The sequence below is a fragment of the Nannizzia gypsea genome, genomic scaffold, assembly GCF_000150975.2.
Source record: "Nannizzia gypsea CBS 118893 supercont1.1 genomic scaffold, whole genome shotgun sequence".
NCBI classification, from domain to species: domain Eukaryota; kingdom Fungi; phylum Ascomycota; class Eurotiomycetes; order Onygenales; family Arthrodermataceae; genus Nannizzia; species Nannizzia gypsea.
Window position 1 is genome coordinate 1,837,700 of NW_003345201.1, and position 13,951 is coordinate 1,851,650.

A 13,951-nucleotide genomic window follows, 5' to 3' on the forward strand; every position below is an offset into this window, starting at 1 on the left:
TGTGTAATGATTAAATACCTTGACCTGATGGTTGTAATTGAGTAATTGGTTGGTGTGGTCCTTACTAGTTAAATAAGTTATTTATTTAGGCTGGCAAAGGTTGGGTGGGCTCTTTGGCCAAATTACAACAGGTAGCTGAATACATGTAGTTATGACGGCCAAACAATATCTGGTTATGAAGAGTGCATTCTGACACTGATATTCGTAAATTTATGCTATCTATCGCTAGTACCTCTTTTTGTCTTCTGTATTTTTCCCCTCTCTATCAACATTTGTCCAATAACTATCCTTCGACCAAACCAGACCTACACTTCACTCGCTGACATCGTGGTGTTCGCTGTTGCTCCCGGCGTCTTCGAAGACATCACTCTCCTCGCTTTCACTACTGTTATCCGCAAAGCTTTTTCCCTTACCGACCTGTCCTCGCTTTTGATCTCCAGTATCTTCTGGTTCGCAGTCACTCGCCTCAGGGCTTTCGAGATCGCCATTCTCTGAACTGCTATCAGCAGCTTTGAGCTTTGGTATGTTCGCTCGTATACCCGGGCCAGAGGAAAAGAATGGGCTTTTTTCGTTTAACATTTTGCCTTGGCAAATATAGCCCATTGGTGTGTTGCTGAATTCCTGGCCTTTTCGCCTCAGAGCTAGCCACTCCTGAAGGAAAGAGAGAGGTTTGGGGGTGAAACTAAGATTGCTGGTTTGGATGACGCTCTCAGTGTCCATATTCTCTTCTGGTTCCTTCGATGTCTTTTCACTTTCCACCACGTCCGCGGCAACTTCCGTCATCGAGCCTGTACATCCAAGATATTGGCAGATGGGCCCGTATTCAGAATAATCAAAGTATACCCGACCGGCTAAAATCCCGAGCTCAATGGTAAGCCAGGAAGGTGCTTTCCAATTTGTAGGCAGGGGCGGAATAGAGTAAAAGTCCAAGTTACTGAAGTGTCGCATTCCACGAGTTACAGGAGCAGCGTACGTTAACAGGTGAGTCTGCGGACGTTTTTCTCCCTGGTGATATGGGATTAGCATCTCTGCTTCCTCGGGAATAATGACAAGCGCGGCCTGTATAGAAGGATTCCATAATATCCAATTCACTTGGCGCTGGAGACATGTTAGCAGCTAATCAGTAAAATCAAGGTACTTGCTCCCGTGGAGACGAATCTAGAACTACTTACCATGTAGTTATCGTTGTACTCGCCAACAGGTAGCCGTATAGTTTTCGAGAATTCTCTGGAAAGAAATAGCTTTGACGAAGTAGCACATGAATTGATACTGTGCTTCTGTCCCATTCCGGTATTTTTCAAAGCAATGAACGCTTGCTGGTATGCTGATGAATATGATGTCAGCGTTCCCGCGCGACAGAATAATTTTATGTCCTCGTGAAGGCCAGGGAAAGCTAAAGCTTTGAAGCGTGGAGCTTTTTGAACTTCTCGGATGGCTTCAACTTCATATGCAACCTCCCTTTCTTGTTCAACTTCCTGGAGAGTAGAGCTGTGAACGGCATCCCCAAAATCCTGGAAGCCTTTCTTTCGATGCTCCAGCGCCTTCACATGTGTTGCAATGTGAGGGGCATAGGCGTTCACGGTAGCCTTAGACTTCAATTTTGCGATTGGCCTGAAAAGCTCTTGTAAGGTTTGCATTTCCTCTTGTTGGAGAGCCTTACAATATTGCTGCCGTTGGATCTGATCAGTTAAGTACTTGGGGGTTTCCACCGCTGCTTGTCTCCGACGACAAAAGTCCATCCCTTGTGAGAAGTATAGGGGCTGGATTTGCTCGATTCCAATGCAGGTTTGGACTAAAAGCCAGTAGACAACATCAGCAGCTGATACAGGAATAGAAGGATGTATTTTTCGAGAATCGAGTATGCTATGATGAACCTCAGGGGGAGCAAAAAAGGTAATCGACTGTGTAGTCCCGAGTTGCCTTAACCTCATGGCAGCTATGTATGGTCAGCATACATGTTTTTCTTGTACGGGGCATTTGAAGGAACTTACCTTGTACAGTGTGATCTTTGGTTTGCCCTAGGCCAAGTGTAAGGGCACCAACTGCATCCGCTGGGATCTTTAAATCTGTGCCTCGGGTATGGGCCTCATCGAGATACACAAGGCAGCCCTCCAGGTTGTCAGCATAAGGGGAAGCTAGAAGAGGAACCCGATATCCGTTGCGGTATATGATATACGGCTTGTTCTCAGAGTCGAAATACATCGCTGCCGGTGCAGTCCAGTCCACTCGTAGCCACTCCTTTACTAGGCTCAGATTATCCATCTCTAGAATTTGGGCGCCTGCATCAATCAATATGCGTAGACCCATATCTCTTAGAAGAGTGAGAAGTCCCGTTTCCGTTAAACGTCTCCCTTCAATGTCTTTAGCAACCACATAGTTACGGGCCCTAAGGACAAAAGTCAACACTTCCGCATTTGTGTGCACTAGAGAGCCAAGGTCCTGTTGTTTGATTGTTAACGGAAGGATTGTACGGTTGTCATTTGTTCCACTAAACCCGGTTGTCATTGTTCCAGGGTTGGCCTGGGCTGATGACAATGGAATGTCCCATCCTGAAGCCTGTAGTTTCACCTTAAATTGCTTCGCATGTTTTGGAAACACAAACTGGTTTAAAAAATAGTTGATGAGAGGCATCTGGTAGCGGAGATGGTCCCAAAGTTGGCAGACCTGCGATTCATCCTCGGTGTTTATCAAGTTCCAATCTCGAAGGATTTCAGGGAGCGTCTCTGAGTTTGTAATCCACTGTTCGTATATAGTTGACGGGTCGCTAGATTTTAGGAGATCATCAAGACATTGCCGTACCTGTGAAATTTCCAAACCGCCGAGATAGAATGCTAAACAAGTAAAGAGTATAGCAACGTCAGGGTGCCCCCATTCAGCTTGTTCGGATGGAACACCCTTTGCAATGAACGGGACTGCAATAGGGTCTCGCAGAGGGTGGAGGCCATATTGAACATTCCAGCGCTTCTTCAGGGTTAGTAATAAGATACGATGAACTAGAAGCCCACGCAGCAGATACATATTCTGCCTTGCAGCCGAGTTATCAGGGAATAAAGACGATACTCGTTTCACAACTTTAGGCGATATCGACGCTTCTGAAATGAAGGTTTTGATATCGACAAGTTCAGAACGACGACAGCCCCGAACAGGAATAATGGAAGTTCGACCATCGATTATGTCCCTAACAACAAGGGACATCAGAGTTTCCTCTACATCTTTGCGTAGGAAGTAAACGATTGGGAAACCGCCCTTAGGACGCTGAATCACCTCAATACTTCCAGGGTACTTTTGCCAAAGCCCCCAAATATGACCCGAGACAAGTTCCAAGAGTTTCTCTGCAGTTTGCCATCTATGAGGATGGCCATCGACTGTGCTCTGTGTGCCGCTGGGGTATATGAGTTGTGTCCGAGGAGCGAGTGTAAAATCGCATTCGTCTAATACATCACGGCAAACTGCTTGCATCCAATCATTAATTTTGATCATTTTTCTCGCTTCGGGTAACTTGTTGTCGACCAGCCTCTGGAGGCCACTGAGCTGAAAAGACATCATATGCTCTGGAAGAGCCACCATAACACCGGCAGATGACATAACAGCTTTGTGAATGTTGAGATAGCTTTGGATCATATCTATACTCGTGGGTGTCCTGCGAGAAAATGGAACATGCCGTATTTCTCGCCCTACCAGCCCCCCCAGCTTTCCCTGGAGTACCTGTGAGGTTTGAAGCAGCAATGCCTTAGGTACAATAACTCGTAGAAGCTTTGTGGTATCTGATAAAACGGCAGCTACCATCGGTATAATGCAAGAGGTTTTTCCTAGGTTTCAAAACGTCAGTAAAATAGTTCTATAATTTCCATCACACAGCTAACTATAGCCACGCAGGAGTTGATTTGGAAATGAAACAATGAAGCTGCTCAATGCCTGTCCAGGGATCCTTACCTTGGCCCATGTTCATCTGCAAAACAGAATTAGCTTTTGAAGATGGCGCTATTGTTGCATGTGCAACTTCAATTTGATTCGGCCGAATACAAATATCTGCATCAATTTGTAATAGTAGCCAGTCCGGATGAACCGCAGGGTCCCAGTTGCAATGGGGTATACAATTTTGCTCATCTTCAAGTATCCTATCCTTTCCTCGCAAGAATGCATCCTTAATCCTAAGAAAGCGTTGTTTGTGAACCATTTCAACAGCTAGTGCGATAAGGCTTTCCTTCATCCCAGTCCCAAATTCCCCTTGGAAGGTGGACCGAAGTTGCTCAAGTAGAGTAACCATTGTCATGCAAGGCCATAGGCCTGCGGGATGTAGCCAGCGGAACCGCAAATCGTCCTTGTTGAGGGCTGACCTGACGTGTTCAGCATGGCATTCAACCTTTTGCGTGGCTGATCCGATGTTTGTATAGAGAGTGGATTCATCAAATGTTTTACTAATTGGGTCGGAGACGCATTTGGCGCTTTTCAACGCCTTGAGGCTGGCCATTAGATCATCTGCATATTGCTGTCTGACCAATGAAGGGGAATCTTTAATTCTCCCAATAATGTCTTCCAATTCGGATATCTGTGAGAAACTTGAGCTTTGCGATGGAAATCTGTTATGAAGATTTATTCTATTACCAGAACCCGTAAATCCACGTCTAACATCCCCATTGCGAGAGACCAAACAGGCATTAGCTGTGTTTTTCGTAGGACGGGGCTCAAGGGTATATGGCCTGCTGGACTTGCGTAAAAGATTTCCGGCAAGTGTGGGAATATCCTCTCCTCGAGTTCCAGTGTGGAAGATTTCCGTACTTGTGGATTTTATGCAACAGCTGAACTGCTCATACTTTCCGAAGCTACCGGAAAGTAAAGTCGCTCGTACTTTGGCAAGGTAGTTAGAAAGTTCTGAATTCTGGAATATCCGGGACCAGTCCGGAAGAATGACCTTCAGGGCTAACTGGACATTTAACAACGAAATATTAGGCATCCCTTGAGTGCTTGGCTCAGGGCAGGGCCACTGAGCAAAGATAAACTCTGAAAATGCGACTGCATCTGCCTCAACTCGTTTCTTATGTTCTCTCTCATCAGCTTCAAACTTCTTTCTTGACTTCAAGCTCAGCCTTACATTGCCCCAGTCGTTCCCAGTGTATGGAACGCAACAATGGCTGATCAATCTTCGCAGATACACCACAGTAGGCTGCTGATTATAACGGAAATCCTTATAATGAACCCAATTAGGTGGTATGAGGGATTTTAGACTTGGAATAGTGGCAAAAAGTAGCAAAGTGCGTATGATTTCCATGTCGGCGGAGTTGGAAAAGGACATAAGGGCCATCATTGTCATAAGGTGATATTTATTTGTCTGCTCCGAATTGCGGCAGAAATTCACAATGGAGCCCCAGGACACGTCGAATTGTACGTCAAGCATATCACTTAAGAGAACCTTGTCGAAAATGGTACAATATCCTCCAATCGTAGGCCATGATTCCATCTTTTTAATCAAGTCAATAGGGGGTCCTGTGTTTGTTGACCAATTTTTCACTAAGCTGCTTATTTCAAATACGTTGGAGCGACTCAGACCCCCCTGGAATCGATCTCGTGGTTGGTAAATTGCATCTTTCAAAACTGGTAGATCGTCAAAGCCCGCATTGGGTCGTTGGTAAGTATTTCTCCTCCTATAAGCCCGGTTCATCAAAAAATCATTGCTGACTGATTGAATTGCAGGCTGGTCAATTAGTTTGCTACTAAATTGCCTTAACGTCCTCTCTGTTTCACAGATTCGTTCAACCAGAGGTGAGAAAACTTCATGTTGAATCCATGGCGTTAGATTCTCGTTCCAGGTAGTGTGTTGAACGGTTTTGGAGCCAGGCGGGTAATACACCCTAGTTGGGGCGAGAAGTGCAATTGTTTGAAGGGTCCCAAGGGGACCAGGGTTCAATGTAGTCCAAGGCTGGCTGTATCCTGACTTTAGACAGTGTACTGCTTCTTCCGTCCCAGTACGGCCTGTGAGCTCGTCCGGTAGAACGAAAGAGGTATATGCATGAAACTGAGCTTTGGCGTATAAAGTCCATGGTTCAGCTGGACAATCTAGTCTTCCAAGAGATGTATTGATGAAGAATCGGCCATAAGCTCCTAAGTTTTCTGCAAAAACACTAACGTGGATCCCATTTCTGCTACAGTGCAGAGGACCCATAGGAACAAGAATGCTACGCTGCTCGATATCAACCACGTCGCGGAGCACCAGCTTACTTTTCAACCCATACCATGTGCCTGCATCTTGATTCATATCGATTAACGTGTTCAACTGCTTGCACCTAAGTAGGCCACTTTTAGTGACGATGAAGTCTAGCTCCAGGCGACGTAACTCCACGGATAGGTTTTTGGAAGCTGGCTGGTATATTGTGATATATCCAGGATGTTCAAATCCGTCGAAAACGTTGGCAACGAGACGAAATAACTGGCTATGGGGATCAACCAAAGCGACTGTGCGACGCCATGCTTTCCGATTGTGGAAATCGACTTCCCAGTTGCTATCCTTATCGTGCCAAATGTTAGGTTTCCTCCTAATTTTGATGGTGCCGGACTTTAAATCAAGCCAGTGGATGCAATTTTCAACTAGGGAACCAGGGAGGTCAAAGTTCCTCTTAGTTCCAAATATTTCATATGGAAGGAATTCATAAATCGTGGTCCTACTCTCGGCTCGAACAAAGGGTTTACCATCGCGGAAACCGATATGAATTCTTTGCTGATTAACTTCGAATGGAAGGACATAGGACATTCCATGGAGTGATGAAGGATAGACTTGAAGTCTCTGCTTTCCAAATAGTCGATCTAGGACCACGGCGTTTCTATAATTTGCAGGGAGCGTTGCTAAGGGTTTGCCGTCGACAAGTAAATGTCCTTCAAGGTAATGGAAATGTACAACCTGACTTTTTGTTTGATTTGTAGGGTTTATCACAAGCTGAGCCCATTCGTCACCATCTAGAAGCTGAATATCAGACACTTGCCCTACCGAGAGAGTGCTTTGGGCCCAAATCTCTGTTATTACAGCACCCAGACTTCCCGGGTGGTTTTTCAAGGATTTTAGCAGTAAAGAACGCATTCTGTACACCATTTTCAAGTCTCGAACAAGTGCACGCCATTGAAAATGCGAAAGTGATTTCAGGTCAGGGGGAGCATGATCTTGTAGTGAGATCGAAGCCTCTATAAAGCACCGTATATCGCTTTCAGTCATGTTTCCCGTATATCCGGGAACATTCTCGGGGTAAACCACAAATGTTCTCCTGAGTAACAGCGCGACAGTGAAAGCAAAATCAGAATAGTTTCCAATAACGCTTGGCTCTTGAGCAGCACAAATTTCCTTACGCAGCAGCCGGGTCCATTTTAAAAGGGTATCTTGGACCATTTTCAGTAGGATGACAGTCCTTTCAAGGACTATAAGTGGACACAAGACGCATAGCCGGAGTATCAACGTAATTAGCATCTCCATGCAATCGGTCTCACGCCAGTTCGATGCGACCCCAATCAGTCTTTCTTCGAGTAGTTTGATTAGTCGGATACAGAAAACCTCATCTCGAAAGATCTTGTGGACCACCCGAAATATATCTTTCTTATCTCTTGGTCCTGCCTGTATTGAAAGTTGGCAAATGAATGTAGAAGGGCCCTTGGTGCTAAAGTTTAGGTTTGAAGATCCAAGTTCAATAAGGATTGTAGGCCAACGTCTGACCACACCAGAGAACAGAGACTTGTATGCCAGAAATTCATGAGTATTTAACCCCGCAGGGCAAGATGGCTGACTTGCTATGATCTCATAAGATGAAGTGCCAGACAAGCTGCCTTGAGGTGTGATGGACGAAAATGGAGAGTTCGTAAGGGTGGGCATCTGAAGATGGTGAGAAAAGCTTAAAAAACGACTTTGCCGGTTTGGGAAGATATTATTGACGGTATCATAATATTTAACCCTCAGATTATTGTCGAAACATATGTCATCCAGCCTTACTGGGAAGTGAACTCCCCTGTAATGGGTAAAAAGCAACGACTTTGTTGTTGATGCAAGAACGATTCCGCCTGAGCTTCCAGTAAAAAATTTGCTGAGCTCCTTATATTCCGATACCAGTAACTTCGGGTAGGCTGGAGGTTGTTCGTGAGGGCAAGCCACAATACCGAATATGAGCCAGGTTGTGTTACGGTAGGACTTGAACGCTTCCGGGCATTGTAGCTCAAACACCACTACTTTAGCATGGACGGGATTGTCTGGAAGTGGATGCTCGTGGATTTTGATAGTCATGCGGTTTGCACGACGTTGGTTGTCGCACTTCTCACAATTTTCATCGTGGTCAACTCCCCCGAACCGGTTGGAAACATACGTGCAGGAAGAAAGGGTTACCATTCTCTGTAGAGCCTCATGTTCCTCACTCTTTTCTTGCCACTCGACCACCTTCCTATCATAGTCCTTGCGTGCTTGAGATACAATCTTTGAATGAAGAGTTTGAAGCTTAAAGGTATCTTCTGACAAATCAAAATATTTTTCCGCAAAACATCCTTCGGTTGGATCTTCGAAAATAGTCATTCGAGACAGGCACCGCGTGCATCGGGTATCTATGTACTCCTGAACTGTATTTAGACGAATTAAATCTTGGAGACTTGATAACTGCAGCACATCAAGCAAGTCCGATGAAATCCCAGGGTGATATTCAAGCAGCAAAGGGTAAAGCTTGGTGGCACACATGTCAAGTTCCATCCAATGAACCATCATATTTAGGACCATGATGCTTTTCTGTTCTGGATCACCGTCATATGCAGGGGCGGCCAGCTTATAATATTTTTGAATCATTGCCGCAATCTCCATACATGTTTCTTCTGTAGAGGACCCCAAAGACTGTAAGGCTTCGTCGCGTACTATCTCTAGCCTCGAAAGTGCGTTATAAGAATTGGCAAACGTTTTGAAAGCGTTCGAACGTTTAGGACTGAAGTCTTTCGATGGTGTATTCTTTGAACGCGATGCCCCATCTGCCCTGTATTGTAACAATACCTTCTCTATCTCTTTTTCACTATTTGTTAGAGAAAGATATTGAGACTGCTCATCCGCATAAAGTGGAAGACGTGGGATCCTGCGTCGAATACTTTTTTTATATTTGCTCCAGGTATTAGCAATGTGGTTCCTGGCATCACTAATAGAGTTTTGGAAGACATGCTCGAATTTGTCAAACAATCGATTGTATGTCATCTTGTCGTTATGGAGCGCTTTCTCACGATGGACCTCCAACTTGGCCAAACGTCTTGCTAGTTTGGAAGTAAGATGTGAAATTTGGTCAGGTGAGAATGAATCAGTTCCAGAACCTAGGATGGCCGAGAACATGAGGCAAAGAAGGAACTTATAGTACGCTCTTCCTTTTATAGCACCAAATTGCAAGTGTAGATGTCGCTCAATTCCCACTCGGAGGACTAACCAAAACGGCAGTCTCCTCCATGGCTTGCCACCTCCAGGAGCCCAGGAAACTTCATCACGCACACGTTTCCTTAATAGTGGAGGGAATATTCGAGACCCATTTGCTTCTAGCAGAGTCATGAGCATCTGTGTGATTAAAGCTGGATCTGTGGTATCACGATTCTCGAATGCAACTGCGCCACCTTTCATAACAGAGGCAGCAAACCTCTTTATTGATTCGGTGCTTGCACACTCTAAGAAGTTGGACAGCGACTCCCTGAACGAGGGCTGGGTAAACACGGTATATGAATGACAACGGCTTCGCCTGGGAAATCCCATTGCAATGGGCCTTCAGCTGAGAGGACTTTTCTGATACTGCCGATGCCTCGAAAGCTCAAAGGTGACTATCTCCTCCCCATCGCTACAGTAACAGTATAATTAGATATAAAAGGCCTGTAAATACAGAACAACAATCAACAAGGGGCAAAACTTACCGTTCGCTTTTCCATATAATTAGCCCAGCATTTTGCTCTTTGACGTGGAGGATGATAGGAATATTCGGTAGAATTTCCTGGAACTGGCACAGGAGCGTGGATTTATCCAATTTACCACCCACGCTGGTGGCCTTGCAAATCTCGAGAATCTGGAAGATAGACCTTCCAACAGCATTGATCTCTTTATCAGAATCAGCTCTGAGAGACAGAGTCGCGTCTTGAAGAAATGCTAGAAGCTCATATCGGACTTCATCCTCGCAGGTTTCCTCCTTTCCTGGAAGGCGAGGAGGGAGTACTATGTGATTAAACACGTACTCAAGCTTGGAGTAGGCAGAGGGCGGGTAATACTGCTTCATGGTCCCCAAAATTACAATGCAGACATGATAGATGCAGAGGAATGTCTGGGTTGGGTTGAGCAGATCGCGTCTTCTGGCAAGAAATATTTCGTGTTGATGTTTTGTGTTGGGAGGGGAGAAAGTGCTGGAAAGAAACCAAACATACCCAATAACTAGGGCGCTACTAGAGCTAGGCGCCTATCCGCACGGAAATTTCCACATGCAGTAGCGCCTGCATACATGCATGGTATCAAACAGTAATTGGTCAAAGCCCATCAGGAAGTTGGTGTTGCGTAGTCATAATGTGAGCCATCTTTGGACTTGTCGAGATATACGACTAACGCCCAGCTTACTATCATCCAGATATCGTGGTATTTGGTATTTACTAAGTCATCTGGTTTATGAAATTGTTCCATAGCCGGGATATTGGAGCCAATGCTGCAAGATCCCGGCCTCGTCACCGACGCCATTATGCTGGTACATCCCCAGAATTCCATATCCACAATTGGTTGCCAACGGGTTTCCCTCTCCTAAGAAGTCCGTAATAAATGCATCGCTCATGCTGAGAACGCTTTGAGGGCAAGTTTATGCTATAGATCGCAGCTAGCCGCAATTGAAGACTCGCTGCAATTCAGCGTTGCAAAGAGTTGAGGTTGTGACTTCCAATACTTTGAGGATAAAGGGGAAATATCAGTAATACGCTGATGTAATTCGAATATATCGATTCTATTGGCCGAGGATTATCGTGAATCCTTGCTTGAAGCCAAGAAGAGTCACCTGACTGTTTATTATGTAAGCTTTTCGTCTTCTTCATCAAACACCGTCAAAGCAAATTCGCCAAACAAGAGCAGAAATTCCATGGGCTATCTTTGAGGCTTAGAGGTACGGGCGGCATCGGTTTGACCCCGAAGAAGTTGGCTAATGACATAGGACTGGCAAGGTAGATGTAACCGCGGAAGCTTTGAGCAGACCACGGAGATGAAGAACCCCTGTAGATATGCACCAAATCTATGAACGAACGCAGGCTGTGTCTCTATCCACATGCATAAAATGACTAACTATGCGTTTCACTTCGTCGCGAAATTTGACTAATATCAACATATGTCCGCCGTCTACACATAGCTCCCCGGTCCCTTGCGGCCCAAGATATACGCGTTCCCAATTTCACCCAGCAGCGTAACATCCATCAATCTCTCATAGTACTTTCCTGTGTTCTTGTCACCAGTCATCAGAATGAATCGTCGCATGTGTTTCATGTCGTCCAACACCTCCTTGATACATTGGACCAAGAATGAGCCTAGTCCCCCTCCTTGATATTCGGGCTTGACAAACACATCCGAAAGATAGAAGAATGTTACGTTGTCTGTAACCAAACGAGCGAAACCGATCTGCTTCATATGAGGGAATTGCACCAGAGATGCTTCTTGACTCCCATCATCTGCCATAATCCCCTGGGCTCGCTCGTATAGGCCGAAACACATTGATGAGTCGATTGCTGTCTGTAGTGCTTCATCAGGCATAGATTTGGCCCAATATATATAGTCTTTGTCGAACTCTTCGTTCATCGTGGCAACCGAAAGCAGTGATTTATCCATAGAAACTAGGAACTCTTTCTTCTCGCCATTTCTAGCTGGGCGAACCCACGACTTTGGGGCCGAGGCAATTGTGTCCGGCATAGTGAGAGACGTCGCCTTTCGTTGTTGACTCGGAATTTTAAAGGACTCCTTTCTCCTTGCTTCAAGGACGATAGTCTTTTATTCAACTGCTGCGTTGGATGGTATCGACATGCTATAGAGGAATTCGCTGAGTATGCAGGTCTGACTCAACACTAGTTAGCGGGTGGGATAGATCGTATTCATTTCGGCACTTACGGCCTTTGGCCAAGTTTGCATAGATGCCGAAAAGCCGAGATACACTTTTTGGTGTGGTCGAGCAAGCCGAAAAACTGAAGCCGGAGGACAACCTTTTGTCAATATCGCGAGTTTACATTCTAGCTTGATAGACTAACCGATAATAAAGCAATACATTTGCAAAGACAGAACATTAGACTTGTATTGAGTTGTACATTAACTATTCCTGGACCTTGAAATCCGCTGTTCTGACCGCTTCAGTTGCTGACTCTTGAAGAGGACCAAAGTAGCTGCGGAAAGTCTGCACCAATAGGGCCTCGCTCAATTGCATATGCCGACCGGGTATTGTTAGGAACTCCAAGCGCGACTGCTCATCTAGTACTTTCAGTCCGAGCCAGTCCTCCTTGTAAATCGGTCGTTGCTGCAGCTTCGTGTGTTCTCCTGACGTGGCGTTGACCTCCGCGAAAAAAGCGCTCTCCTTTGGGACAACGGTAGTGTCATCTTTGAACATATACATCACAAACTTGTTCAGCATCATCAGGTTCTCCCTGTACGTCATATTTTTTACTTCCCTCTCGTTGTTGACATCAGCTAAAAAGTTGCTGTACTTCAGATAGTCATCTAGCTCCTCTGGGTCTCTGAAATACTGTGCTGGCACTAGCCTAGACTGGGCAATGCTAGACCAAGTTCCAAAGCGCAACAGGGCGTTAAAACTCCAGCATAACCAGTCGCCAGAATCCTTGCACAATGTGAAGCTCGCAATCCCATTATGCTGGCTGCCAAATGTGACCAAGTTGTGAACCGGAGGGTTGTTGCAGCGCTGGGCGTAAGCTCTCAAGAACTGGCCGCCCTGCGAGAAACCAAGCGCGTTTATAGCAGGGGCATTGCTTAATATGGGATCCGACGCAATAGTCCGGCAAACCTCGTCGACTTGGGCAGTAACATTGCCAAAGAATGTGGCCTCTCGGTCCTCGCTGCCAGACTCGCCGAATCGGATGAGGTGGACATATGTGCCCGGGTTTGTTGTTTCTGCAAGCTTCACAATACTTTTCATCCCGTCATTTTCATAGCTGTCTCCCAAGCCATGCCATATCACAAGAGGTAAGGGATTGGTACCCGGCCGAGTAGGAGAAGAGAGGACGACGGAGGCGAGGACGGAGAGGAGGGAGAGAGAGAGAAGAGATATAATCCTGTCGCCCATCGGGTTAACTGTTGTGTCGAAGCTCTGATACAGGGCAAATAAGCACGATATCAAATATCTTCCGAACTCTGGAGTATGTGTCTGCCTAATAAACCAGCAAAAGAGCTGTTACTGCAAGGTTAGGAGTGGGTCTTCTTAGTTAAATCCTCAGTCGGATCATCGTTAATTCCGGATGTTGCCAGGGGCCTGGGCCGAGAGCTGTCGGCGGTTGATGCCGATCTTGAAATTGCGGCCTGATATCTGAATGCCCGGCTGCTACTCAACACTGCGAAAACAGTCAAACATTAAAGTCGTCTGGCAACTATCATATGCTTCAGTGGGCTGAAAGTGCGATTTAGCCAGAATCTAGGCATTTAAGGCCTGTACGGAGTACATTTTTAACATTTGATGCTACCACGACACATCCTTGCATTGGGTTCTTTTACATGCTTGCAACGGTAAGCTCTAAATCCAAACAGGTCTTCTAAAGAGACCATACACTCGTTATTTACCATATCTTATTATTAAAATAGAAGTTCGTTAGGGCCGCCTATCTCATAGTTACTAGAGTATTAGTTCTATGGTAGACCTAAGAAACTCTTCTGTGGACCATTATGGTTATAGGTAACGTTCCTTTGAGGTGTCTATTGCCTGGCCGTATACGAGGACCTTATGGTTTCCAATAACGGGCGCACTGA

General features: G+C 45.6%; 3 protein-coding genes across 3 annotated transcripts; all 3 read right to left on the minus strand.

Annotated features, from left to right (window-relative positions):
* Positions 1 to 312: 312 nt before the first annotated feature.
* On the minus strand, positions 313 to 9,733 carry MGYG_00689 (hypothetical protein; the record flags this gene model as incomplete). Its single annotated transcript, XM_003176555.1, has 4 exons — positions 313 to 1,098; positions 1,173 to 1,936; positions 1,992 to 3,809; positions 3,934 to 9,733. 4 exons carry the CDS (start codon positions 9,731 to 9,733, stop codon positions 313 to 315), a joined length of 9,168 nt encoding a protein of 3,055 aa, XP_003176603.1.
* A 1,602-nt stretch (positions 9,734 to 11,335) lies between these two features.
* Positions 11,336 to 11,899, minus strand: MGYG_00691 (acetyltransferase; the record flags this gene model as incomplete). Its single annotated transcript, XM_003176556.1, has 1 exon — positions 11,336 to 11,899. The coding sequence occupies one exon, from the start codon at positions 11,897 to 11,899 to the stop codon at positions 11,336 to 11,338; it is 564 nt and encodes a 187-aa protein (XP_003176604.1).
* A 394-nt stretch (positions 11,900 to 12,293) lies between these two features.
* MGYG_00692 (palmitoyl-protein thioesterase 1) lies at positions 12,294 to 13,274 on the minus strand (the record flags this gene model as incomplete). The annotated part of the gene is made up of 1 exon (XM_003176557.1): positions 12,294 to 13,274. The coding sequence occupies one exon, from the start codon at positions 13,272 to 13,274 to the stop codon at positions 12,294 to 12,296; it is 981 nt and encodes a 326-aa protein (XP_003176605.1).
* Positions 13,275 to 13,951: the final 677 nt, after the last annotated feature.